The 27,577-nt window shown below is 47.8% G+C and overlaps 1 protein-coding gene across 1 annotated transcript; it reads right to left on the reverse strand.

Moving 5' to 3' along the window:
* Positions 1-1,055: 1,055 nt before the first annotated feature.
* Positions 1,056-25,551, reverse strand: AADACL4 (arylacetamide deacetylase like 4). The gene is made up of 4 exons (XM_004024665.4): positions 24,921-25,551; positions 16,741-16,957; positions 6,280-6,343; positions 1,056-2,171 (listed from the first exon to the last, which is right to left on the reverse strand). Exons 1-4 carry the CDS (start codon positions 25,086-25,088, stop codon positions 1,397-1,399), a joined length of 1,224 nt encoding a protein of 407 aa, XP_004024714.1. The 5' UTR covers positions 25,089-25,551; the 3' UTR covers positions 1,056-1,396.
* Between the last annotated feature and the right edge of the window lie 2,026 nt (positions 25,552-27,577).

Below are 27,577 nucleotides of genomic sequence, written 5' to 3' on the forward strand. Positions count from 1 at the left end.
TGTGTGAATGCCTGCTCTTATTGCAAAGAACCAAGACTTCTGCAGGACCCCCTCCTCCATCAGTCACAGGTGAGGTCATTGGTACCCACTGAGGCTATGGCTGGGAAAGCCTCCAGCTTCAGCATTTGGGTGGGACTTTGGTGAGACTGACAGCACTGAGGCCCAGGGGTATTACAGGTATATCTAGCAAACATGGGCCCAAGCAAACACCAGTGTGGGTCACCTCTAACATGCAATACAAAGATTCCCTTCCTTTTCTCTGTGAGCAGAGAAATTGGCATGGCTGAGCTATGGCTTGGTTCTTTATAAAAGTGAGAATAGTCTGGCGTGGTGGCTCAGGCCTGTAATCCCAACACTTTGGGAGGCCAAGGTGGGTGGATCACGAGGTCAGGAGTTCAAGACCAGCCTGGTCAACATGGTGAAACCCCATCTCTACTAAAAAATATAAAAATTAGCCAGGCTTGGTGGTATGCACCTGTAATCCCAGCTACTGAGGAGGCTGAGGCAGGAGAATCGCTTGAACCTGGGAGGCAGAGGTTGCAGTGAGCCGAGATTGCACCACTGCACTCCAGCCTAGGCAACAGAGTGAGACTCCATCTCAAAACAAAAAGAAAAAGTGAGAACAATATACAAGCTCATTGAAGAAAACAGGCTAGCACCTTACTGCCTTAGGAAATGCAGTTTCCATATTCCAGATGGCATCCAGAGGTTCCCAAGACATCCCTGACTTGGTGAACCTGCCTGTTAGTACCCAGTGGTCTGCTTTTGGAATTCAGATTAAAGACTTGAGCCCAGGCAAAGCTCACAGCTCCCCAGAGCCCACCCTTTTCTTCTGTTCCTTTCCTCTTGCCTCTTTCCCTGTCTCTCTCTTTCCCACAATCCCCTCTGAGATCTTCATTGTCAAGGGTAGAATTTCATTGCAACAGCATTTCTCGGACCAGCTGGAGCCAATCAAAGTCGAGATTTGACCCAGTGACCTTTGGCCGCAGGAACAATTAGATGCCCCTCCAGCAATGCTTTGTCTTCATGGATACAAATTCACCACTGACAGTATGACCAGTTGTTGGCATTTATTCTGCACAGATCTTATATGTTGGGGCTTTGAGAAATTTTTAAAGGCATTTTTTTCTCCTTTTGATATTTATTTCACCTAAATGGGAATGTTAGAGAATGTCCCTAGATCCAGCAATGGACATTGTTAGTGCTGGAAGGAAACAGACACAGTTTGGATTTTCTTGAATACTAAGCAAGACTGTTAGCTTACTTCTCACCCTTCCCAGCTGCCCCAAGCATTGATGTAGCACCTCTTTAGTCAATAAAATAGAACTCACTAAAGCACCCGGTTTCTGGTAGAGTCCATACTTGCCCCTTCCTCCTCGGGGCCCCAGGGTTACTATCATATGCCCTTTACATAACTGACTACAGCATTCACAATCTTCAGGGAACATGGGAAAGAGAGAGCCTTCTTATCAAAAAAGATAATGGATCCGTGAAAACCATCCTCCAGGTGGTACCATGTCACGCGGACCCCCTGGTCCTCCAAGCGCTTCTTATAGAGCAAGCTGTCATCACGGAGTATGTCATTCTCACAGCTCACCAGGAAGGCCTCAGGAAGCTGAGCGATGACCTCATCATCTGCTATCAGGGGTGAATTTTCTACATCCAGCATATGTTTGGCTTCTAGATAGGCAGCTTCATTAAAAGGGCCGGGAGACCAGGGTTGGTAGCCTCTGTTCTTAAATTTCTTGGGGATGTTGTCAGGGCTGAGCCACTTCTCGTACTTCCTCCAGACATCTGGGGGTACACAAGTGCCGTTCAAGATGGCGTCACGCCAGGAGAGGTCAATGGCCAGATAGTTACACAGAGAAGTCACCATGAACTTCCGGGAAAGTAATGGGACATTTTGGTTCTGCTGAAAGGATGGCAACTGCAAACAGAATGTCTGGACACATGGATAAATCAGAACCTGAGCCCGGATCCGGGGAAGATCTGATCTGCCCACCAAGGCCTGGGTGATGGTGGCCACCGCTGCGCCTCCGACGCTTTCTCCACAGAAAACAACCCTGGAGGGGTCCACCCCATAGGTTTCCAGGGCCTTCAGGAAGTGGATGGAGGCATTCATGCAGTCTTGGAAAAGGGCAGGGGAATGGTGGTCAGGAAGCTTGCGGTACCTAAAACGAAAACAGGGAGCAACACTATGCCAGTGTGGACAGTGTTGCTAGGGAGCTGTTTCAACAGAATCCTCAACCCCCTTACAAGACTATATCTGATTAAATCCTCAGAATAACCCTATGAAGTAAGGATTTTATCCCCATTGTCTTCCTATGAGCATGTGAAGAACCTGCCTAGAGTCATACAGGCAAGGATTCTTAACTCCAAACCTGTGCTCTGTCAGCTTCCCGTAAACTCTATACGAGGTGATGCAACTTTGTTTTCATTGAAGCTATTTGCTTTGGGAGCAAAACAACCAGCAATGGCTGAAAAAAAGGCAAATGAAACCACTACCAGTCCCACTGCTTGTCTGTAGAGAAAGGGAGAGAGAACACTAAAGTTAAAGTCAAGAAGAAGCTACTTTCAGGCAGAATTTTTTTTTAAATCAAAAATCTAGGCCAGGCATGGTGACTCACGCCTGTAATCCCAGCACTTTGGGAGGCCAAGGCGGGTGGATCACGAGGTCAGGAGATCAAGACCATCCTGGCTAACATGGTGAAACCCCGTCTCTACTAAACAAAATACAAAAAATTAGCCAGGCGTGGTGGCGGGCGCCTATAGTCCCCGCTACTCAGGAGGCTGAGGCAGGAGAATGGCCTGAACTCAGGAGGCGGAGCTTGCCGTGAGCCTAGATCGCGCCACTGCACTCCAGCCTGGGCGACAGAGCGAGACTCCATCTCAAAAACAAAACGAAAAAAAAATCAAAAATCTAATTTAAAAGAATTGGCTAAGCATGCATGGTGGCACACACTTGTAGTCTCAGTTACTCAGGAGGCTGAGGCAGGAGGATTGCTCGAGCCCAGAAGGTTGAGGCTGCAGTGAGCTGTGATTACACCACTGCACTGCAGTGTGGGAGGCAAGAGGGGCAGGGAGTGTTCTGAAGGTGTAATGTGGAGACGGAAAGCTAGCCTGGAAACCCGCAGCTCAAGCTACGGAAGACCCAGGTGCCAGCAGCTGGTGAAGAACACTAGGGCGTTGGTCTTCAGTATCCTGAGGTTTGGTTTCCGAAGTATGTCCCCTCAAAGAAATTCAAGGGCAAAGAAAAGGAACTTTAAAATGAGCTTTTAAGAACAGTAATGAACAAGCTAATTAATGCATAAATTGAGATTAAGTTAACAGAAAGGAATGAATAAAAAAATAGAAACAGTTTGGCTTAACTGATTGGAGTAGAGAGTTTATCTAAACAATTGTTCTCTTAAATGTTAAGTTGAAGTGGCTGCTAATCGTCTTTTCTGTTCTTACAATCTATCACTGAAAACATCAAGGCCGGGCGGTGGCTCACGCCTGTAATCCCAGCACTTTGGGAGGCTGAGGACCACTCAACCTCAGGAGTTCAAGACCAGCCTGGCCAACATGGTGAAACCCCATCTCTACTAAAAATACAAAAATTAGCGGGGTGTGGTGGTGGGAGCCTGTAATCCCAGGCACTTGGGAGGCTGAGACAGGAGAGTCACTTGAACCCAGGAAGTGGAGGTTGCAGTGAGCCAAGATTGTGCCACTGCACTCCAGCCTGGGAGACAGAGTGAGACTCCATCTCAAAAAAAAAAGAAAGAAAACAAAAGAAAAAAGAAAAAGAAAAGAAAACATCAAAAAAGTATATTCTAATTATCACATTAAATTTGGAAGAAGCTCATAAGGAAAAATAACACCTTAGACTAGTGGCTTTCAACTTAGAACAACAAAATTATTTTTTTCATTTCGAAGAAAAAAATTATATAAGAGCCCCATTGTATAAAATAAACAAATGCAGTTGTTCTGGTTTTGCCCAAGGGTAAGGAACATAAGCCCTCACTCTTTCTTCTTCTTCTTTGACCTCCATAGCTGCCTGTAAGGCATCACAGGGAACTCTAGGGTTCAAAAGAACCAGTTTGAAAACACTTCCTTCTATTATACCTTGAATTTTGTTTCCTTTAAAAGTTAACACCTCATCTTTCAAAATAGAGTTTGATTGATTGCAGCATAATTTAGTGCCCATCTAGGAAACAATTATCGCCCAATAATCTTATTGCCCATTTCCTAGATGGTCAATATATTGATAAATCTATCAATGTTATCGAAGCAGATTCCTATTTAAGCTCAGGCAAAACACATGCTTCTTAGAGGGTCCTTGCAGGGAGGTGGCCCCTTCACCTGGTAGCAGAGAGTACAAACCTCAGCTTTCATTTTCCCATTTCTAGAAATGAATACTCCTCATCAAATGTTGAATATATGACTCCAACATGATAAAGGGGATAACAAATATTAGGTACTTTCTATTGGCAAAATCTGTGACCTGCCAGAAAGAGACATAAATTCTCCTGTGCCTCCCTACACTTCTCTCTTGCTCACTGTGATAGACTGAATGTGTGTGTCCCCCTAAAATTCCCATGTTGAAATCCTACACTGCAATGTGAGGGTATTAGGAAGTGGGGCCTTAGGAAAGTGATCAGGTCATGAGGGTGGAGCCCTCATGAATGGGATTAGTGCCCTTATGAAGGAGGCTTTAGAGAGCTCTCTGGCTTCTCTTTCTGCCATTCTAGGATACAAGGAGAAGCTGGCAGTCTACAGCCTGGAAAAGGGTCTTCGTCAGAGCCTGACCATGCTGACACCCTGATCCTGGACTTCTAGCCTCCAAAACTCTGAGAAATCAAAGTGTTGTTTAAGCTGCCCCATCTATGGTAATTTGTTACAGCAGCCCAAACTAAGAAACTCACCCAGAGGTGAAGGCTTCGCAGAACCAAAGGTCAAAAGACCCATCTTCTACAAGAGTTCGGGTAGGGAGTCCCATCCAGGCCTTAGACATCTCCCTTCCTTCAGTGTCTCTCAGGGAGTCTCCTCTCAGCTACTGTCTCCCTGCAGCCTCCTGGAAGCCCTTATCTGTGCACGCAGCTCCATCAGCCACTCTATCAAAACTGCCCTGGCCCCTGCACCAGGTCTAAGTATCTGGGATAATGGTATCCTAAGCAATTTCCTACAAGGTATTAATGCAGGTGCTTATTGATACCTTTATGTGCTACCTGTTCAAGGGATGTTTTTATTAGCACAAAGGCCTTTGGTGACATAGACTGCAATGGTGGAATTTCAGACACAATGGTAAGCCACCTGGGAGGTATGTTGATGAATACTAGAAAGTGCTGGCTTCCTCAATCTCATCAGAGAGGACCAGAGATGTTAAGTGACTTTGTTTAAGTCACACAGCTATTCTGTCTACCAAAGCCTAGGGGCAGCTAAGGTTTGAGGAGGTCCATTGTAGAGGTAGAATCTAAAAAGGCAGATTTTAATTTCTCTCACTGGCCTTCTCTAAACTCTTTCCCAGTGATGTGAGATCTCTTGAGCCAAGAACCAGAATCCTAGTGAGTAGCCCCTACTGCCCCCTCCATCCACTCTAAAGATGCCCCCATCTCCCTTTTGTTTTTATAGGACCAGGGTTGTACCTTAAGACACTCTCAACACTAGTTCCTGTAGGACCAGAAGCTTAGTTAGTTTTTAACAATGCAATAAGCACCTGCAGAACCATCACCCCAAACAACAGCCAGAATCTTGCCCATCACCTTCACCAACCCACCATCATGCCATTTTGCTTCTCCTCCAACTTAATGAATGGTTACCCTGAATCCTGTATCTATCATTTTTTTCTTTCTATGTTACATTGTCTTGTTACGTCTATGTGTTTTTCTCGAAAGTATTCTTTTGGTTTTAACGTTTTTACCTTTGCAAAATGAGTATCAGGCTTTATGTAATTTTTTGAACATTTTTCACTTAGTTTTATACTACTAAGATTCATTTGCAATATGGTACACCTTTCTGGTTCATTTATTTAAATTGCTGTGGAAAAATCCATAATATCTTCATGGCTATGTAATCTAACAGTTGCTGTGCTGCGGTTTATTCATGCATGCCCCCGTTCATGGACATGTGGGTTGCTTCCAGGTTTTTGCTCTTTCGAGCACTGCTGCGCCTGTCTCTGTGGATGCATGTCCAAGAGTTGCCTCTTGGGAGTTAGAGCCTCTCTGATCTACAAATCACCCATGAACTTACCCTATCTCCTCTCACCCCTGTGGAACCTACCAGCTGTCTCCAGAAACTCACCCAATCATCAGAAGTACAGATTCAGTCTCCCGGGCCAGATAATTGCACAGGCCATGGTAACAATCTGCAAGACAAAAACACTCAGAGCAGCAGCGCATGAGTAGGACCCAAACCATCTCACCACAGCCCCCAGGAAGAGCCAGCTGACAGTCTTGGTGTGGGGTGTGGCATCCTCTCTGTTTCTATCCTTGCCTCCTCTGCCTGGGCAGAGCCAACAAGCCAGGCCAAATCATACATCTGTCCCCAACCTCCTGAATTTTGGGACTCAAATTCACCTTGGGGCTCACTTTCTGCAACATTTATTTTACAGTGGAGGAAACCAGGAACCTGGAAATCTTAGTGATCTGAAATGGACAAAACCAAGGGAAGTTAGGCATGCCTGCCCTAGGATGTTAATAATAACTATAAATTTATATTGATCAAGAAATAAACAAGGGTTGGACGGGATGTTTCTATTAGTGGAGTGGTGCATATGAAGTTCTCAGAGGCAGGTCCATCAATATGAGTACGTAGAACATACTAGCACAGTGGCAGACACAGAATCACTGCCAAATACACTTCTAATGCAGTCATTCTCAACTTCAGCCATACATAGAGGTACCAGGGAGTTTTTACAAGTCCTCAGGCCCAGGCTAAACCTCAAACCAATTAAATCAGAATCTCTAGCATGGAAGCTCAGGCATCAGGATTTTCTAAATCACACCAGGTAATTCCAGGGTTTGGGGGAGGTTGCTGAAGTGGGTGCATGCCTCATTAATGCTCTTTGAGGGAGATGGCAATGGTTCCGAATGGAGCCAGAGGCACAGAGGGGTCTAAATGGAGTCGGAGCAGTCAGCCCCTAAGTTGAAGTTTCCATACTAGTAGGTCTCAGCCCTGGCTGCACCTTGCAGTCATCTGATGAGCTGTTTAAAAATACTGATGCCCTGGTTCACGCCTGTAATCCCAGCACTTTGGGAGGCTGAGGTGGGTGGATCACGAGGTCAGGAGTTTGAGACCAACCTGGCCAATATGGTGAAACCCCATCTCTACTAAAAACACAAAAATTAGCCGGGCATGGTGGTGCATGCCTGTAGTCCCCGCTACTCAGGAGGCTGAGGCAGAAGAATTGCTTGAACCTAGGAGGCAGAGGTTGCAGTGAGCCAAGATCATGCCACTGCACTCCAGCCTGGGTGACAGAGCAAGACTCCATCTCAAAAAAAAAATGCTGATGCCTGGGTCCTGCCCACTTAGCCTGGGGTATGATCTGGGTGTGAATATGACTTTAAAATTCCCAGGTGATTTTAAGGCCCAGACAAAGTAAAGACCTCTGCTAGCCACCCGCGGCCAACCTGGGTGTCATCTTCCCAATGCAACCCAGACATTCCTCCTTTCCCAAGCATGTCAGGTCGTCCCTGTTTCAGAGCTTTGCACTTACTGTCCCTCCCACTTAGACTTAATAGGGCCAGGACTAGGGTGAGGTAGGCAAGACATCGCCTTGGGTGCAAAATTAAGGGAGCCCCACAACACTCAGCCATACAGAAAAATAACATTTGGATGCAATTAAGAAATCACAATTAATGCCAAAAAATTGTATGTTGAACAAAATATCAAAATTTTAAATAGGCTTGGCTGGGTGCAGTGGCTCACACCTGTAATCCCAGCACTTTGGGAGGCCAAGGCAAGAGGATCACTTGAGCCCAGAAGTTTGAGACCAGGCTGGGCAATATAGCAAGACCCCGTCTCTGTAAAAATAATTAGGCCAGGCACAGTGGCTCACTCCTGTAATCCCAACACTTTGGAAGGCCAAGGTGGGGGGATCACTTGACCCCAGTAGTTCAAGACTAGCCTGGCAACACAGGGAAATGCCGTCTCTATAAATAACTGAAAAATTAGCCAGGCATGGTGGTACATGCCTGTGGTCCCAGTTACTCAGGAGGCTGAGGCAGGAGGATCACCTGAGCCCAGGAGGTTGAGGCTGCAGTGAGCCATAATTGCATCACTACACCCCAGCCTGGACAACAGAGTGAGATCCTGTCTCAAAATAAACAAACAAATACATAAATAATTACCTGGGGGTGGTGGTGCATGCCTGTGGTCCCAGCTACTCGGGAGGCTGAAGCAGGAGGATCACTTGAACCCAGGAGTTGGAAGCTGCAGTGAGCTGTGATCACGCCACTGCACTCCAGCCTGGGTGACAGAGCAAGATCCTGTCCTTAAAATATATATATGTATATAAACAGGCTTCTACTTTTCACTTGCACACTTGCTGTGCCCTGTTGGGTCCTGCCTGTGTATACATTTTGACATTTTGTTCATCATAATTGTTTTGCATTAATATTTGTTTTTTTAAACATTGCATTAAAATATTACTTATCTTGATTAATGAATGTTTTGGCATCCTCTGAATTTGGAGCCTGAAGCAAGTGCCTCCCTCTAGCCCCGGCCCTCACTTAGAAGGCTCTTTTCCCGCTTCCAAAGGGCCAGATCCTCCTCATCCATTGAGCCTGAGGTCAAATCTGACTTCTCTGATGAGAAGAGCTAAATCGGAATGATGCTGTGAGTTTCTCCATACCACCTGTGTTATCATGATCTGCAATAACTTCAGTGTCCAGCTCCCTCAGGTGACTGTCAGGTCCATGAGGCCAGGAACTGGGTTCTGTTGCCATGACAACAGATCCAGCTAGAGACTGTCCATCGTCACTCCCACCACCAGGTGGCAGTACATCCTAATCTCGGGGAAGTTATGTACCGGGAGAAGCCCGCCTTTTCCTATGGGCAAATTTTTCTCGCATGTGTCCATGCGTCGGTCCATACATCCATATCAATTGGTTCATTCGCAAGCTCATCCTTTCATCCACTTATTCCCCCATCCATCCATCTATTTATTCATGCATTCATTCATTCAATTCAAAAAATGAAAACAACAGGCACTGGGGATCCAGCAACAAACAAAACTTCTTGCACTCTTCATTTTTAGTGGGGGGAGTCAAGTACTGAATATGGAAACCCATGAAAGAACAAAATGAGCTCCGACTGTGTCAAGTACCTGAAGAAAATTAACAAGGATGAAGCCGGGGGTGGAGACCAGGGTGCAGGGCAGGGCAGCATCAGCGCTGGGGGTGGAAACAGGGGTGCAGGGCAGGGCAGTATCAGTGCAGGGGGTGTACACGGGGGGCAGGGCAGGGCAGCATCAGCGCCGGGGGTGGATACAGGGGTGCAGGGCAGGGCAGCAGTCAGCACGGAGAGTTCTTAGATAAGATGTCCAGGGAGGCTGAGACAGGAATAACACAGGGTGGTTACAGGAGAATAGAAAATTCCAGGCCGTGCGTGGTGGCTCACCCTTGTAATCCCAGTACTTTGGGAGGCCAAGGCGGGTGGATCACCTGAGGTCAGGAGTTCCACACCAGCTTGGCCAACATGGCAAAACCCCGTCTCTACTAAAAATACAAAAATTATCCAGGTGTGGTGGCACGCGCCTGTAATCTCAGCTGCTTGGGAGGCTGAGGCACGATACTCGCTTGAATCCGGGAGGTGGAGGTTGCAGTGAGCTGAGATTGTGCAACTGTGCTCCAGCCTGGGTGACAGAGTAAGACTGTGTTTCGAAAGAAAGAAAGAAAAAGGAAGGAAGGAAGGAAGGGGAAGGAGGGAGTGAGGAAGGGAGGAGAGGGAGAGGGAAAGAGAGAAAGAAAGAGAGAAAGAAAGAAACAGAGAAAGAAAGAAAAGAAAGAAAAAGAAAGAAAGAAAGAAAAAAAGAAAGAAAGAGAAAGAGAAAAAGAAAGGAAGGAAGGAAGGAAAGAAAGAGAAAGAAAGAGAGAGAGAGAGAAGGGGAGAAGAGAAGGCAAGACAAGACAATTCCATGCAGCAGTTTCACACAATGAGCAAAAGGAAACTTGAAATGGCTGCAGAAGCTAGAGACTGATAAAACCCTGAAAAGCCAGGGTGTTGGCCAAGCTGGCTAAGACCGACTGGACCCAACATGGCACTGGATTTGACCTGAGTCTCTCCTAGGACCTCCTTCTATGTCATCAACATACTAAACACACACCCACTAGTACCATGGCAGTTCTGGGACACCCATTTTGGTGTACACATGGGTGCCACCACAGTTCTGAGAAAACTCCACCATTTTCCAGGAATTTTCATGAATATTCTGCCCCTTGGTTAAAGAAACCTATAAAGGTAGCAGCCCCAATCCTCCTCGCACGTGTCTCTCTTGAGTCTGCCTGCACTCTTTTCTTGACTATGTGCTTTTCCCTTTGCAATAAATCTCTGTACTTTCACCATTTTCTGACTCGTCCTTGAATTCATTCTCATGATAGTGTCAAGAGCCTGAACACTGGCGAGGGTCAACATTCCACTGGCATTTGGGGACCTCCCCCAGACCAGCAGTATCATCTTTGTGGCGAGCCAGTCAGGAACATCATCGCTCCCATTTTAGAACCACTGGCAATTGGTAAGTCCCGTTCCAACCTTAGTTTGAGTCCTCTTGTTCTCTGGAATTACTACTTTCTTCCTTCTTTCTTGGAGCTAGCTACAGCCTGCCTCCCTGCTGCTCCCTCAGTCTGGAAAACCCAATTCACCCTGGTGGGTGACAAGCAGAGATGAGAAATTTTCAGCCTACACAGAGTAGTTTTGGGTTTTGTTTGTTTGATTTTTTTTTTTTTTTTTTTTTTTTTTGAGACAGTCTTTCTCTGTCACCCAGACTGGAGTGCAGTGGTGTGATCTCAGCTCACTGCAACCTCTGCCTCCTGGGCTCAAACAATCCTCCTGCTTCAGCCTCCTGAGTAGCTGGGACTATAGGCATGTGTCACCATGCCCAGCTAACTTTTGTATTTTTTGTAGAGAAGGGGTGTTTCACCACGTTGCCAGGGCCAGTCTTGAACTCCTGAGCTCGAGCAGTCCACCTGCCTCAACCTCCCAAAGTGCTGGGATTCCAAGCATAAGCTACCATGCCCAGCCTTACACTGAGAAGCTTTGAGGCAGCATGGTCCTCCCTGACACGAGGCTAATGAGGGTGGTAGGGTAAAAACCCATACCAGGCAGTGGATGGATGGTTTCTAAGGAGCACTATGACTTTTTCCTGGGAAGGGGCTTCTGTTTTCCCAAGGGACCAGCTGTGCCAATACACTGACGCTAGTTGGAAAATGTTTTCTCCTTGTCTTTCTTTAAACCTTACTGTTGTGATTTTTCTCTTCTCATGCTTCTTCCTCACACTTCACCCGAAAGCTTAGTGAACTCTTTAGATGCAGCAGGATAGGCCCCTTAGATACTGTTCTCTGGAATGCCAAGTGCTCCCTTCAAGGTCCCTATTTTTTGGCCATACTGAATCATCTCTACTCCCAAGCTTTAGCTGGTGGTAAATGTTCAGATGGATATCAGCAAGCTTGCAGGCCCACAGCTTGCCCTTCTCGACCTTCCCATTTCTAAAGCCCCAGGGGCCACGGATGCCTGGGCAACACTGAGACTCCAGGGATGCCTAGATGCCAAGGACAGTAGGGCTCCAGGGATGCCTGGACACTGAGGCAGCCAGCCAAGGGAACTGGGATGCCTGTCTCCCTGGCGTGGACATGGAGCTGGCCAATCACAAGGGACATTTCATAAAATGCCAGGACCAGTCCATCCATGAGGGAACCATACTGTTATTTTCCCCTTCTGTCTCAAGCCATGCCAAGGACAAGCCAAGGCCATGGGTAACTTTCCATCTCTGCCAACTCCCCTTTGGGACACATTCTTAAAAACTGGAGTAATTTTAAACTTGATGGGCTTAGAAGAAACTCATTTCTTTCTATAACACCATTTGGCCCCAATATAAGTTGGAAAATAGGGTGCAATGGCCAGAGAATGAAACCCTAAATTTTAATACCATCTTGCGATTAGGTCTTTTTTGTAAATCTCAGGAGAAAAGGACTGAAATACCATATATATAGGCCTTCATGGCTCTTTATCAGAACCCTTTATTAGCCAGTCAGTGCCCAACATCAGGAGAAAATTACAGAAATTGGCTTTGGCACTCCAAATGCCTGTTAATCAAATGCTTGATGTAGCTTTTGGGATATTCAATAATAGGGACAGGGCTGAAGAGGCTGAAAAGACCCGGCATGGCAAACAATGGGATGAAGAGCAAGCCCAAATGATAGCCATCACTGTAACTCTGCAACCAGTGCCCCACAAACCCAGGGTCACCCAGAGGGAGGCTTCAGTCGTTGGTCAAACAGACCTAACAGCAAACCTGCAGGCAATGGTTACTGCTTCAAGTGTGAAAAGCTGGGACACTGGAGCAACGACTGTCCCAGCCAGGGAGCCCACCTAGACCCTGCCCTCACTACAAGCAGAAGGACCACTGGGAAAGGGACTGCCCTGAGCTCTGAAGGCAGGGGACACCCGATGCCATAATGGCCATAACTGAGAACTGAAGAGGCCTGAGGTTCCTGGCAGCCCCCACAAAAATCATGGTCATCACAACTGAGGAGCCTCAGTGACTCTTGACATGGCTGGTAAAAATATTAATTTCGTAATTGACTCAGGGGCCAGTTACTCTCTCCTAAACAGCCACCCTGGGCCCTTATCCTCCAAAAACTACAGTGTCACAGGTGTTGATGGCACCCCAAAATCAAAGTGCTTTACCCCTGAGCTGCAGGCTAGGACTATATATATAGTATAGTCTATATAGTATATATATTAACTCATGAGTTTCTAATTATGTCGGAATGTCCCATTTGTTTGTTGGGATGTGCGAGACCCTGACCCAACAACGGATGAATAACATGTACTGACATATATTCTGCTTTGCCAGTCCGGCTGAGCGTCCGAGCCACTTACAGACACCAAGCAAGGTGCTGTAAAGAGTCAGTGGCCACAGCCCTGACCAGCCAGTGAGACTCGTATTTATTCAGTAAAGATTAATTGACAAAGGCTTGAGTCAACACACCTGTGGGTAATTAACCTGGTCGCCCCTACCCCGGAGAGGGCCGTCTTGCCCATGAATGATCAAAGGTTAGTCTTAGGACCACGTGAGTAAACAAGCTATTTAGATAAACTGTTCTATCTTCCTTTGTACCCACTTTAAGCTATTTACTCAAGGTAAGGATTAGGTTGTCTTCAGCCATAACCTTATCCTGAGATTTTTGCAAAAACCTTCAGGCCTTCCAGGAAGGTTTGTGGCTATTATAACTAAAATTCTTCCCACCAGCCTGACTGAACCCCCACAGGGATGGGACTTCCTAGCCATCCCAATAAATGAAGCCACTTTATCAGGCCCTAGAAAGCCCTCCTTATCGGCAATGCTTGTTGCTTCTAAATCAGCCTCAGAAAAACAGGAGACCCACTCACACACCGAAATAAGGTCTCAAGTAGACCCACAAGTATGGAACCAAGAAACTCCTGGCAAAGCAATACATGCTCAGTCAGTGATCATCTCTTTAAAAGACAAAAATAATTCCCCATACAAGGATCAATATCCTCTTAAATCAGAAGCCAGGCAAAGACTGCAACCTCTAATTGAGAAGTTGTTAAAACATGGCCTCCTGGTTCCAGGCAGATCTCCTTGTAATACTCCTGTCTTTCCTGTCCAAAAACCAAACAGTAGTTCAAGACTTACAATGAGACCGTAATTCTCTTACATCCTGTAGTGCCAAATCTTTATACCGTATTTACCCAAATACTGGGAGACACCAATTGGTTCATGGTATTAGATCTTATGGATGGTTTCTCTCTGCACCCTGAATCTCGGTATTTGTTTGCTTTTGAGTGGACTAATCCTGGAACTACCATTTCCCAACAGCACACCTGGACAGTACTGCCTCCAGGCTTTGGGGATAGGACTTACATGTTTGTAAATCCCTTGGCATGAGAATTAAGGGAGCTAGAGCTAGAAAGGGGAGGATACTCTAATACGTGGATATTATCCTTGTATGCAGTCCCTCTGAGAGGACTCAGAGAAGAATAGCATTCAGGTCCTAAACTTCCTGGGAAAAAGAGGGTATAGGTTCTCTTCATCCAAGGCCCAGATTTCTAAACCTGAAGTAAAGTAAAATATCCAGGGCACATCCTAAGCCCAGGGAACCAGACCTTGTCCATCAAATGAAAGGAGGCAGTCTTGAAGGTAGGACCTCCACAAACAAAGCAGCAACTTAGAACTTTCCTGGGTGTGCCAAGGTTTTACAGGATTTGGATCCCAGGATTTGCGCTCATTACTAAGCCACTGTACAAGGCCCTAACAGGACCAGAGCATAAACCACTCAGAAGGGTTTGTGTGGTAATAAACCATACCTGTTGTTCTTATATCAACAATTCAGGATTAGCTGAACTGCATGTTCAAAGTTTTACCAGCAGGCTATCTGGCTGTATAATTTCAATAACGTCACTGCTGAAACCATGTGGGACTCCATCCAGGGATACCTACCAAGTGTGACATGAGTCCTACCTTTCCTGGGACCTCTAATAGCTGTCTTATTACTTCTGATCTTGGGTCCTTGCTTGTTTAATCTCTTTGTAAAGTTTATGTCTTCTATTAGGTTGGCGCAAATAGTTTTTGCCTTTTATGGCAAACACTGCAATTACTTTCACACCAACCTAATAGACTGCAACAGTTCCATGTCAAAAGGATGGCCCTGAAGGATTCCAACCAATCCCTGCCTCAGATTCAGATCCTCCTGATGACCCACCTTGGGTCACCCATAGGCTAGGCATCCAGAGATTTCCAAGCCTACACTAGGCGGGGCCAAGACCCCTAATCAGCAGAAAGTAGATACTGAAGACTGACCTCCCCCGTCATCAACGCCTAAGTATAGGAGATGGAAATCTCTGAGGGAAAAAAAATGAGATAGGAATTACACAGGGTGGTCGCAGAAGAATAGAAAATTCCAGGCAGCAGTTTCACATGACTAGCAAAAGGAAACTGTTGAAATAGCCGCAGAAGGTGATAAAACCCTGAAAAGCCAGGGTGTGGACCAAGCTGGCTAAGACCGACTGGACCCAACATGGCACTGGATTGGACCTGGGCTTCTCCTAGGACCTCCTTACGTGTTCATTAACATGTTAAACACACACCCACCAGTGACAGGACAGTTATGGGGACACCATATTTGGTGTATAAATGGGTGGCACCACAGTTCCGAGAAAACATCATCTTTTTCCAAGAATTTTCATAATAGTCCACCCCTTGGTTAAAGAAATGCATAAAGGTAGCGTTTCTTTGGGCCTGTCTCTCTTGAGTCCATCCCACTCCCTTTTCTTGAGTGTGTGCTTTTCCCTTTGCAACAAATCTCTGTATTTTCACTATTTTCTGACTTGTCCTTGAATTCATTCTCACAACAGTTTCAAGAGCAGGAACACCAGCTGGAGGTGCCACTGGCCTTTGGGGACATCCCCCAGCCCACCGGTATCAAGACAACTCTGGGAAGGGACAGTTGAGATACAACTGAAAGAACCAGGCGTAGTCAGCCATGCAGTGTCAGGGGTGGGAAGGGCATCTTTTGAGACTGAGGAAACAGCAGGTGGAGAACGGTGGTGAGAAGGAGCTGAAGTGTCTGCAGCAGATAGACGCGTATTGGGACTGCAGCTGAGTGAACGGGTAAGGGACACCACAGGTGACCCGGGTGAGGCTGTGGGAGGAGTCTGGGTTTCATGGAAGGGCACAGGAGAGATTTAAGTGCAGGACTGACAAGCTCTGACTTGTATTTTTAAAAGATCCCTCTGGAAGGCTGGGTGTGGTGGCTCACGCCAGTAATCCCAGCACTTTGGGAGGCCGAGGCGGGTAGATCATGAGGTCAGGAGATCAAGACCACCGTGAAACCCCGTCTCTACTAAAAACACACACACAAAAAAGAATTAGCCGGTCACGGTGGCAGGCACCTGTAGTCCCAGCTACTTGGGAGGCTGAGGCAGGAGAATGGCGTGAACCCGAGAGGTGCAGCTTGCAGTGAGCCGAGATCACGCCACTGCACTCCAGCCTGGGCGACAGAGCGAGACTCCGTCTCAAAAAAAAAAAAAAAAATCCCTCTTGCTGCTGGATGGGGACCAGATATGAGGGGTGAGAGGTGAATCAGGGAGACCCATGGCTGGGAGGCTGGGGTGCAAGGAGGCAGGCAAGCAAGGATGGGGTCTTGGGTCATGATGATACTGCAGAGCTAGAGGGAAATACATGGGTTTGGGATCATTGTAAATGAGACAGGGCAGGCCACTGACTAGCAGTAGAAAGGGGAGAGAGGAGTCCACAGCCTCTGCGACAGCCCCACCATGACACTGCTGTCCGCATCTTGACTGAGACCATCATATTAAAGAAAAGAAAAGGATTCCCATGTCAGCTGCCACACTATCTACTGACCTGAGCCCAAAGCCCTTAGTCTGGGCTATTAATGCTATAAAAATCTCCAACAACTGATTCCTTTAAGCTACTGTAGAAGGGTTCTTGCGGGAGGCATGAGCTAGGCTATGCATGCAGATGAGGCCCTTCCTCTACAAAGCCACAGGGAAGCCCCTTACCCAGGCTCCCAAATACTGTGGCCCCTCCATGGTAGAAGATGATGCCTCGCCGGGGTCTGGAAGATGCTGCCTTGGGCTGGAACAGCCTCACGGGTATCGTCCCAAAATGCAGGTCGGTCACCACAAGTTCAGGGTCCTTTTTAATTCTCATGCTATCATGTAAAAAACGAATAAATTTGGGCATGGAGCAAATTCCCAGCTTCTCAAATATATTCCCCTGTTGGAGGTAACAAAAGAAAGCCAGACATTAGGAGAGGTTAGAATCTGGATGGTAGATTCCCTGACACTTAGAATTGTTAGGATGTTTTCACAGTTTCTCACCTGCCTCCTGTAGGTACAGGGGGCTCTTCAGGAATCCATAGGCTCTGGATTGTGTCCAGGTAGAGGGCTGGGTTTTCCAACTTTTCTCCCCAGAGGCTCTTGATTGAATAATGATGTGAATTTGCCAAAGGGTAGCCTAGCTTGGGGCTGACTGGGAAGAAGCCACTGACTTAGAAAAGCCAACTGTTGGCTGGGCGCAGTGGCTCACGCCTGTAATCCCAGCACTTTGGGAGGCCGAGGTGGACAGCTCATGAGGTCAAGAGATCAAGACCATTCTGGCCGACATGGTGAAACCCCATCTCTACTAAAATTACAAAAATCAGCTGGGCGTGGTGGTGAGCGCCTGTAGTCCCAGCTACTCGGGAGGCTGAGGCAGGAGAATCGCTTGAACCTGGGAGTCAGAGGTTGCAGTGAACCGAGATCGCGCCACTGCACTCCAGCCTGGCAACAGAGAGAGACTCCACCTCGGGGGAAAAAAGAAAGAAGAGCCAATTGGCCAAGGCAACTGGCCAGCAACTTCCCTCTCTATGGCTCTGTGCTGGACTCTCCCCAGCCTGGGGTGCAAAGATAGTTCCTCACCTGTATCAACACATCATTCTGGGTTAGGAAGGATTCCTAACTGTGTCCATGTTCAATGAAAAAGAGCAACGTGATCAATTAGGGATGTCTGTTGTGGGCTCAGGTCAAGGGAGTAATGTGTTTTTAAACTAATACGGTCACTCTACTTATAAACAATTCAACATCTGAATATTTCACGAAATATAGTTACAAGGTGTCATATTTCATGTACTAAGTACATTTCAGCGATTCTGGATAATCTCTCCCACAGACCTCACATTTGGAGTGTGTCTTTGTCATAAGGAAAACAGCAAGGAATGATAAGAAGGACAAGAACAAGAACAGCTGATACTTATCAGACATTTACAATGTGCCAGTACTGGCCCAAGTGGCTTGGATCATTAACTTGATTAATCTTCTCAGCAACCTTTCTAAGTCAGGCATAATTATCAGCTCCATTTTATAAATCAGGAAGTTAAGACATGCCAAGGTCAAGTTCCTTGCCCAGGGTTGTTCAACAAGTAAGATGCAAAATTTGTGTTCTCAACTGCTAACCAAGAAAGAGGTTGGGTTTCGGAGCCAAGCCTATCCAAGCTCAAGTCTGAACCCAAACTCCAATGAACTGAAAAGCCTTGGGCATCACTGTCTCTGAGCTTCAATTTGTCTCTGAGCTTCCCAAAATGAGAAGCATGGTGTGTATAGTCCAAGGATGAGGTGTGAGGATGGGATGTGATCACCTACATAGAGTGCCTCCCCAGTGGATCCTGGCCAGTGTGAGCCCCACCCTTTCTCTTGCTTGCACCCACTGGGTCTTGTCTGAGGTCCCACGGACTACCCCAATCGGTTCCCTCCATGAAGAGGTCCTCCTAAAGGAACTCCAAACAAAATAATGATTTCCCTGCTTTAGTTGGAGGAGAACGAGTTGATCTGCAAGGTGGAGGTCACCTGCTTTTCCCATCAACTGCCCCACATCTGAAAACCCCAGGCCTCTATGTTGTACCAGCATGGATCTTCACCTGCTCGGCTGTGAGCTCCCTAAGTCGTGGCACCTGTTGTCGGGGTAGGCTGGCCCCAGCGCTAATCTCCCCAGCTGTCTGCCCTGTTTGCCCACGCACTGTGGGCTTCTCCATGCCTCCCTTTTTTTCCTGGGAGCCTTTCTTACCTGTTCAGCAGGTGGTTGGACACCAAACTGACTTTCATATCCAGGCTCAAGAGTCATGTTCACGTGGGGCCATCCTCCTCCCTCTCATAGTAATGGCCACTGCCTTCTTGGAGGCCCTCAGTACCCTGTCGCCCAGGTTGGAGTGCAGTGGCACACTCTCAGCTCACTGCAACCTCTGCCTCTAAAGATTTCTTTAGAACTCCTCTGGGGCTTTACTGTGTGGATCTGATCACCCATGTTTGTTCCTACCACCAAACCAAATGCTTCTCATGAGCAAAGATCTCAGCACCTTCCCCTCTGTCTCCAGCATCTAGAACAGGAAATGTTTGTTTAGGGGATTTTGAACAATGCAGTCTGATGTTAAACCTCCATAGGCATCGCACTACCCCGGAAAGTTTAACATCACACTGTACTGTGTGATGGCCACTAGCTATGCCACGAAGTTACTTTGTTTTGGTTTTGGTTTGGTTTTCCAATTCTGAGTCCACATTTTCTATAGCTGGTAACTTAGGACAGAGGCAGAGAGGAAAACTGATTATTAAGATTATACATGGGAGCATCGAGATTTTAAAAATATCTGAGGTCCAGTGGCCAGGCGTGGTGGCTCATGCCTGTAATCCCAGCACTTTGGGAGGCCGAAGCTGGCAGACTGCTTGAGCCCAGGAGTTCAAGACCAGCCTGGACAACATGAAGAAACCCCATCTCTACAAAACATACAAAAAAAAAAAAAAAAAAAAAACCGGCATGGTGGTGCATGCCTGTGGTCCCAGCTACTCAAGAGGCTGAGGTGGGAAAATTACTTGAACCCAGAAGGTGGCGGTTGCAGTGAGCCAAGATCATGCCACTGCACTTCAGCCTGGGTGACAGTGTGAGACTCCATCTCAAAAAAAAGGAAAGAAGGAAGGAAAGAAAGAAAGAAAGAAAGAAAGAAAGAAAGAAAGAAAGAAAGAAAGAAAGAAAGAAAGAAAGATAGATAGATAGATCGATCTGAGGTCCAGAATTTTAAATAGCTGTTGAAACTCCTTGACAAATATTACATCATTTGCCCTTTAAAAGAAAAGCAGGCCAGCTGAGGTGGCTCATGCCTGCAATCCCAGCACTTTGGGAGGCCGAGGCGGGCAGATCACAAGGTCAGGAGATCAAGACCATCCTGGCTAACATGGTGAAACCCCATCTCTACTAAAAATACAAAAAATTAGCCAGGCGTGGTGGCACACACCTGTAGTCCCAGCTACTTGGGAGGCTGAGGAAGGAGAATTGTTTGAACCCAGGAGGCAGAGGTTGCAGTGCAGTGAGCTGAGATTGCGTAACTGCACTCCAGCCTGGGTGACAGAGCAAGACTCCATCTCAAAAACAAAAACAGAAAAGCGATAGTGGCTGGGCACAGTGGCTCATGTCTGTAATCCTAACAGTTTGGGAGGCCAAGGCAGGCGGATGTCTTGAGCCCAGGAGTTCAAGACCAGCCTAGGCAACATGGCAAAACCTGGTCTCTACAAAAAATACAAAAAAGTTATCTGGGCATGGTGGCAGGCGCCTATAGTCTTAGCTACTCAGGACGCTGAAGTGGGAGGATCACCTGAGCCCAGGAGGTCAAGGCTGCAGTAAGCCATGATTGTGCCACTGCACTTCAGCCTACATGGTAAGAGACTAAGACTGTCTCAAAAAAAAAAAGAAAGAAAGAAAGAAAAAGAAAAGCAATAGTGTTTGTTATATTACTGTTTATATATTTTAGAAAGGCTGAAATCATTCATAGCAACTTTTAAATCTATAATAATTTCAAGAAATGCTACATCTATCTTTGCCTTCAGGGACTTAATAAGCATACTATGAATAATTGACTTTTATTGAGACTTTCTAAGCACCCAGCACTGTGCTGTGCATTTTCAGTGCTTTTCTCATTTAATCCCCATGTCGCCCTATAAAAAGCCTCCCCTGGGCCGCGCACAGTGGTTCACGCCTGTAATCCTAGCACTTTGGGAGGCCAAGGCAGGAGGATTGCTTGAATCCAGGAGTTTAAGATCAGCCTTGGCAATGTAGCAAGACCCCATCTGTACAAAATATCAAAAAATTAGCCAGGCGTGATGTGATGGTGCACGCCTGTGGTCCGAGCTATATGGGAGGCTGAGGTGGGAGAATCACTTGAACCAGGAGGTGGAGGCTGCAGTGAGCCGTGTTCACGCCACTGCACTCCAGCCTGGGTGACAGAGACCCTGTCTCAGAAAAAAAAAAAAAAAAAAAAAATCCTCACTTTCCGGAGAAGAAAATAAAGGCACAAAAACATGAGTCCACAAAACGAGTAAGTGAGGGCTTCAGGGCTCAGAGGGTGGTCTGATACCAAAACAAAGCTCTTGATTTCCTGGCCATAGACTCTTTTTAGCTTTTTCCTTGTCCTCCCTAAACTTCTTGTTCCTGTGTTGTCTATCTGTCCTCTGGAACCGAATGAACATTCACTACTGTATGTCCTCATCCTCATGATCATCACCCCATGATGGGCAGTGTGCCCTGGGAGGCCCCAGTGCTGGAGGGATCGAGAGAGGACGCCACAAGCTGAATCCACCCTTTCAGCGGCTGCAGACCCATCTCAGAGTCCCCTGTGAGCAGCCCGTAGCAGCTGTCATCAGTAGATGTTTAGCTTGTGGGCTACTTTTGAGGAGAAACACTGGCAGTTAGAAAAATCTCCATTTCTCTGGGCCACCTGAACATCTTAGGCCCTCGTTTTAAATCCTGGGGCTCTAACCCAACTAGTAACTCCATGTGGATTGCAGCCACTGGCTTGAGACTGCCTAATTCCAGGCTGACTGCATTCTCCAAATGAGAGGACAAGAGTACTTTCTACATCCTTGCCCTGTCTCCTTGCGTCAGTGGCATTGATGCCATTGCACACTGAACTTGTTGGTGTCTCTAAAGTGATCTTTTAGAAAATGTTTTTGTAACCCATGGGGAACACTTCCAGCAGCACAGAAATGTATTTTACGAATTCACTAAACATCTCTAAACATATTAACCCTCCCAGATGAGGAAACTGAGACACAGAGAGGTTAAGTAAACGGTGCAGGACCACACAGCGAGTGAGTGACAGAGCTGGGACACACACTCAGGCAGTCCGGCTGCTGTCTCTGTTCCTTATTCCTAAGCCCTGCTGTCAGTTAAGCGTGGCCTCCTCATCCTCCTCCACAGCTGCCCTGGAATCAGTAGGAGCTGTTTGGCTTCTATAAGGTCTCCACCTAGGGTTGGGACATTGGGGTTAACTCAGGTTGCCTGCCACAAACAAGATGTCACACCACTGTTTCCAAATCCACTGCAACTCTGGGTGCATGCTGGTCCACCCCAAACCCCCAATCCCCAAGCCCTGCTCAGAGCCTGGCTGGCACAGCCACTCAGAAATGCTGGGTAGCCCTCTCCCTCCCCCTCCCCCTCTCCCTCTCCCTCTCCCTCCCCCTCCCCCCCTCCCCCTCCCCCTCTCCCTCCCCCTCCCCCTCTCCCTCTCCTTCTCCTTCTCCCTCTACCCTTTTCCACGGTCTCCCTCTCATGCCGAACCCTCTCCCTCTCTTTCCACGGTCTCCCTCTGATGCCGAACCAAAGCTGGACTGTGCTGCTGCCATCTCGGCTCACTGCAACCTCCCTGCCTGATTCTCCTGCCTCAGCCTGCCCAGTGCCTGCGATTGCAGGGGCGCGCCGCCACGCCTGACTGGTTTTCGTATTTTTTTGGTGGAGACGGGGTTTCGCTGTGTTGGCCGGGCTGGTCTCCAGCTCCTAACCGCGAGTGATCGGCCAGCCTCGGCCTCCCAAGGTGCCGGGATTGCAGACGGAGTCTCGTTAACTCAGTGCTCAATGGTGCCCAGGCTGGAGTGCAGTGGCGTGATCTCGGCTCGCTACAACCTCCACCTCCCAGCCGCCTGCCTTGGCCCCCCAGAGTGCCGAGATTGCAGCCTCTGCCCGGCCACCACCCCGTCTGGGAAGTGAGGAGCGTCTCTGCCTGGCCGCCCATCGTCTGGGACGTGAGGAGCCCCTCTGCCTGGCTGCCCAGTCTGGAAAGTGAGGAGCGTCTCTGCCCGGCCGCCATCCCATCTAGGAAGTGAGGAGTGTCTCTGCCCAGCCGCCCATCGTCTGAGATGTGGGGAGCGCCTCTGCCCCGCCGCCACATCTGGGATGTGAGGAGCGCCTCGGCCCGGCCGCGACCCCGTCTGGGAGGTGAGGAGCATCTCTGTCCGGCCGCCCCGTCTGAGAAGTGAGGAGACCCTCCGCCCGGCTGCCACCCCGTCTGGGAAGTGAGGAGCGTCTCCGCCCAGCAGCCACCCACGTCCGGGAGGTGAGGGGCGCCTCTGCCCGGCCGCCCCTACTGGGAAGTGAGGAGCCCCTCTGCCCGGCCACCACCCTGTCTGGGAGGAGTACCCAACAGCTCATTGAGAACGGGCCATGATGACAATGGCGGTTTTGTGGAAAGGGGGGAAAGGTGGGGAAAAGATTGAGAAATCGGATGGTTGCTGTGTCTGTGTAGAGGGAGGTAGACATGGGAGACTTTTCATTTTGTTCTGTACTAAGAAAAATTCTTCTGCCTTGGGATCCTGTTGATCTATGACCTTACCCCCAACCCTGTGCTCTCTGAAACATGTGCTGTGTCCACTCAGGGTTAAATGGATTAAGGGCGGTGCAAGATGTGCTTTGTTAAACAGATGCTTGAAGGCAGCATGCTCGTTAAGAGTCATCACCACTCCCTAATCTCAAGTACCCAGGGACACAAACACTCTGCCTAGGAAAACCAGAGACCTTTGTTCACTTGTTTATCTGCTGACCTTCCTTCCACTATTGTCCTACCACCCTGCCAAATCCCCCTCTGTGAGAAACACCCAAGAATGATCAATAAAAAATAAAATTAAATTAAAAAAAAAAAAGAAAAAGAAATGCTGGGTAAATTCATGTATATCAACAAAAGTAAGCACCTACCAGATACCAGACTCTGTGAGTAGGACTGGGCTTACAGAGATGAATAAGGAAAAAACACCTGTGAGGCTAGGTGCAGTGGCTCACACCTGCAATCCCTACACTTTGGGAGGCCAAGGCGGGCAGATTGCTTGAGCCCAGGAGTTCTAGACCAGCCTGGACAACATAGCGAAACCCTGTCTCTACCAAAAGTACAAAAATTAGCCGGGCATGGTGGTGTGCACCTGTAGTCCCAGCTACTTGGGAGGCTGAGATGGAAAGGATCGCTTGAGCCCAGGAGGTTGAGGCTGCACTGAGCCATGATTGCACCACTGCACTCCAGCCTGGGCAACAGAGCAAGACCCCATCTCAAAAAAGTAAAATAAAATAGAAACAACCTGTAGGTAAGTCAGTGCACTGAGGGTGAAAGTGTGCGCGGCTGAAGGAGGTGCAGGGGCTGTCAGGCCACAAGCCCGGGGAAGGCAGGAACTGGGTCTGAAATTGTTTTTGAATTCTCAGAAAAGAGCCCAGTGATTGGCACTCGGTAAATGTTTGATGCTAAAGGAAGAAAGGAAGGGAGTTAGAGAGAGCAGGAGAGAGGAAGGAAGAAAGGAACAAAAGGAGGGAAGGAAGGAAGGTAGGAAGGAAACAAGGAAGGAAGGGAGGGAGGGAAGGAGGGAGGAGGGAAGGAAGAAAGGAGACAGGGAGGAAGGAAGAAGGGAAAGAAAAAAGGAAGGGGGAGGGAAGGAAGGAGATAGGAAGACAGAGAATGAAGGAAGGAGGAGGGAAGGAGGAAGGAGGGAGGGAGGGAGAGAAAGAAAGAAGGAAAAAGGAAGGAAAGGAGCGGAGAAGGAGGGAAGGAAGGAAGGGAGGGAGGGAGGGAATGAAGGAGATAGGGAGGAAGGGAGAGAATGAGGGAAGGAGGAAGGAGAGGGAAGGAGGGAAGGAAAGAAGGAAAAAAGGAAGGAAAGGAGGGAGAGAAGGAGGGAAGGAAGGGAGGGAGGGAGGAAGAAAGGCAGGCAGTCTATGGGAAGGGGGAAGGAACAGAGGGAGGGAAGAGAGAGGCAAACAGAATAGCAGATACAGAAGAGACAAGTCTATCTTGAGAGAGTCCGAAGAGAGAGAGACAGAAGGGAAGTGAAAGAGGGAAAAGAGGGTAAAGTACTGAGAACAAGAGAAGAAGCCCCCAGGTTACGACGTGGCCTGAGAGTAAACTCACCAAAGTGACCAGGTAGAGGAATATGCAATGCAGGAATCTCAACTTGGCAGGATGCTGCAAGGTAGCAGGGATATCCGTGGTGAGGAAGTGTTCAAAGACAGCCCAGACAAAGACCCCCAGGAAAAAGATGGGCAATGCCAAGAGTAGAACTAGCCAGGGGACAGCCATGTTCCTGGGGCCTTGAGGAGCTGCTGCCCTGAGGAGCTTGTCTGATAGCTTATGTGAAGAGGACCTGGCTGGGTTACACCCTCTGCCTCCTCCACCTCACTCTCTCTGGGCTAAGCCTGACACCTGACACAGTGGCCTGACCCAGCTTCTCGGGGTAAGCACAAAAGGGCCAATGGGAGCTGGAGGAACCTGTTTCCCTAAGCAATGTGGGGACCCAGAAAAATCAATACTGCTCATCATGGGGAGTCTTGGAAGGTGAGCTTCCCAAAGATCTTCAGGAAGATCAGGCTCAGATGGGCACCTCGGCTCCTGGGAACCCTAGAAAGAGATCTCATATGGGTTATATAGGCCTCCAGGGCCTGATCTTTCAACTGTAAGATAGGAGACTTCGCCAGCTTTCCTCGTCAGAGTGTGGTTAGGGTGAGCACAGCACGTCTCACCCCAGCTCCCTAGCTAGCTGCCCTAACCCCAGTTTTGTTTTGTTTTTTGAAACAAGGTCTCACTCTGTCACCGCCTATGCATCCTCTGGGCCTCTGGCCAGACCAGGGCAAAGATTGGCGTGTTTTCTGGTAGTAATAATCTTCTGGGGTCCTGGGACGGGAGACAGGAATGCCATTGCAGGCAAAACTGGGCTTTATCCAGCCTCATATTCCACCTCTAAAAATGGTGCCAAGGGCTGGTTTGGGGACAATTTTTATCCACGTTACTTTCTTCTAAGAGAGAAAGAAATGATTGGAACCATTTTGGGAAATAGGCTTTGAGCCTGAAAATTTTAAAAATTTTAATTTGGGCCGAGCACAGTGGTAATCCCACCTGTAATCTCAGCACATTGGGAGGCCGAGCTGGGAGGATCACTTGAGGCCAGGAGTTCAAGACCAGCCTGGCCAACATGGCGAAACCCCCTCTCTACCAAAAATACAAAAATTAGCCGGGCATGGTGGCGCATGCTTGTAATCCCAGCTACTCGGAAGGCTGAAGCTGGAGAATCGCTTGAACATGGGAGCTGGAGGTTGCAGTGAGCCGAGATCGCACTACTGCACTCCAGCCTGGGCAACAGAACGAGACTCTGTCTCAAAAAAAAAAAAAAAAAAAAAAAAAAAAGGAGAATATAGAAACTATACATATAAGAAAATACCACTACCCTTAGGGCTTAAATAGAGCACCCAAGAAAGACCCCGTTTCCACCCATAGGGCTGAGACCCAGCTCTTGTTGGAAAGGGCATAGTGTGAATTTGCTGAACTGGCAAAGAAGTTGCTCAACTGCTACACCAGGGGGACTCACTGGTGTCTTCCCCTTGACACACACACTCAACAAATTTGCTGAAAATCTGCCCCCTTGGGTGCTAGGGAAAGCCATTTATTCACAGGGAGGTGTTTTACTGGAGGCACTCTGAAGTGAAACCACCCAAGGGGACTGGAAGGGAAAGTTATTAACCTCCGAGTGCTGCAGGAGCTTGGAACTAGAAGGCAGACCCCCTTTTTTATTCCTATTATTTATGTTTTAGGTTTTTGGTTTTTTGTTTGTTTGTTTGTTTCAGAAAACAAAAGTTATAGAAGAGGCTTTACCCCAGTGAGTATACACATGGCAGATTTTTGTGTTTTTACGTCATTGTATCTTTGTAAGAGTTTACTTAGGTTTGTCTTAGAGGGTTATAAGATTCACTATTCTGTCTAGGTGTAATTATCTTTTGTTGTTGTTGTTGTTTGTTTGTTTGTTTTTTGTTTTTTTTTTTGAGATGGAGTCTCGCTCTGTCACCCAGGCTGGAGTGCAGTGGTGTGATCTCAGCTCACTGCAAGCTCCGCCTCCCAGGTTCACGCCATTCTCCTGCCTCAGCCTCCTGAGTAACTGGGACTACAGGTGCCCCCCACCATGCCCGGCTAATTTTTTTGTATTTTTAGTAGAGACAGGGTTTCACCACATTAGCCAGGATGGTCTCGATCTCCAGACCTCGTGATCCACCCATCTCGGCCTCCCAAAGTGCTGGGATTACAGGCGCGAGCCACCATGCCCGGCCAGGTGTAATTATCTTTTTAAAACTCATGATAAATAATGTAATTTTTGGTTTCTTACGCATGTTTATGGATACCCCTGAAGATAGCACACACTGGAGGAGCTTGGCTTGGAAAAGCAGATAGCACAATTACAGCCCCCAGAGCATTTTTGAAAACAGTAGAACAATTAGCCTGCAGTTAGTGGAGGCTAATAGTTGGGTGTGAGACCAACAGAGGCACAGAGCTTAACAGAGAGATCAGGGAAGGAGAAAGTCAAGACAGCCCTGTGGAAAACACTGCATTCTTAGGGTGACTGTACACAGGTCCAAGGCTGCACCACCTGAGGTGTGATATTAGAAGCTGCACACTGCAAAGGAAATAGACTTTACTGAAATAGCTTATCCACATCATTAAACAAATAAAGAAGGTCGGAACACAGGAGCTCGTGCCTGTAATCCCAGCACTTTGGGAGGCTGAAGCAGTGAATCATTTGAGCT

The sequence above is a fragment of the Gorilla gorilla genome, chromosome 1 (assembly GCF_029281585.2).
Source record: "Gorilla gorilla gorilla isolate KB3781 chromosome 1, NHGRI_mGorGor1-v2.1_pri, whole genome shotgun sequence".
NCBI classification, from domain to species: Eukaryota; Metazoa; Chordata; class Mammalia; order Primates; family Hominidae; genus Gorilla; species Gorilla gorilla.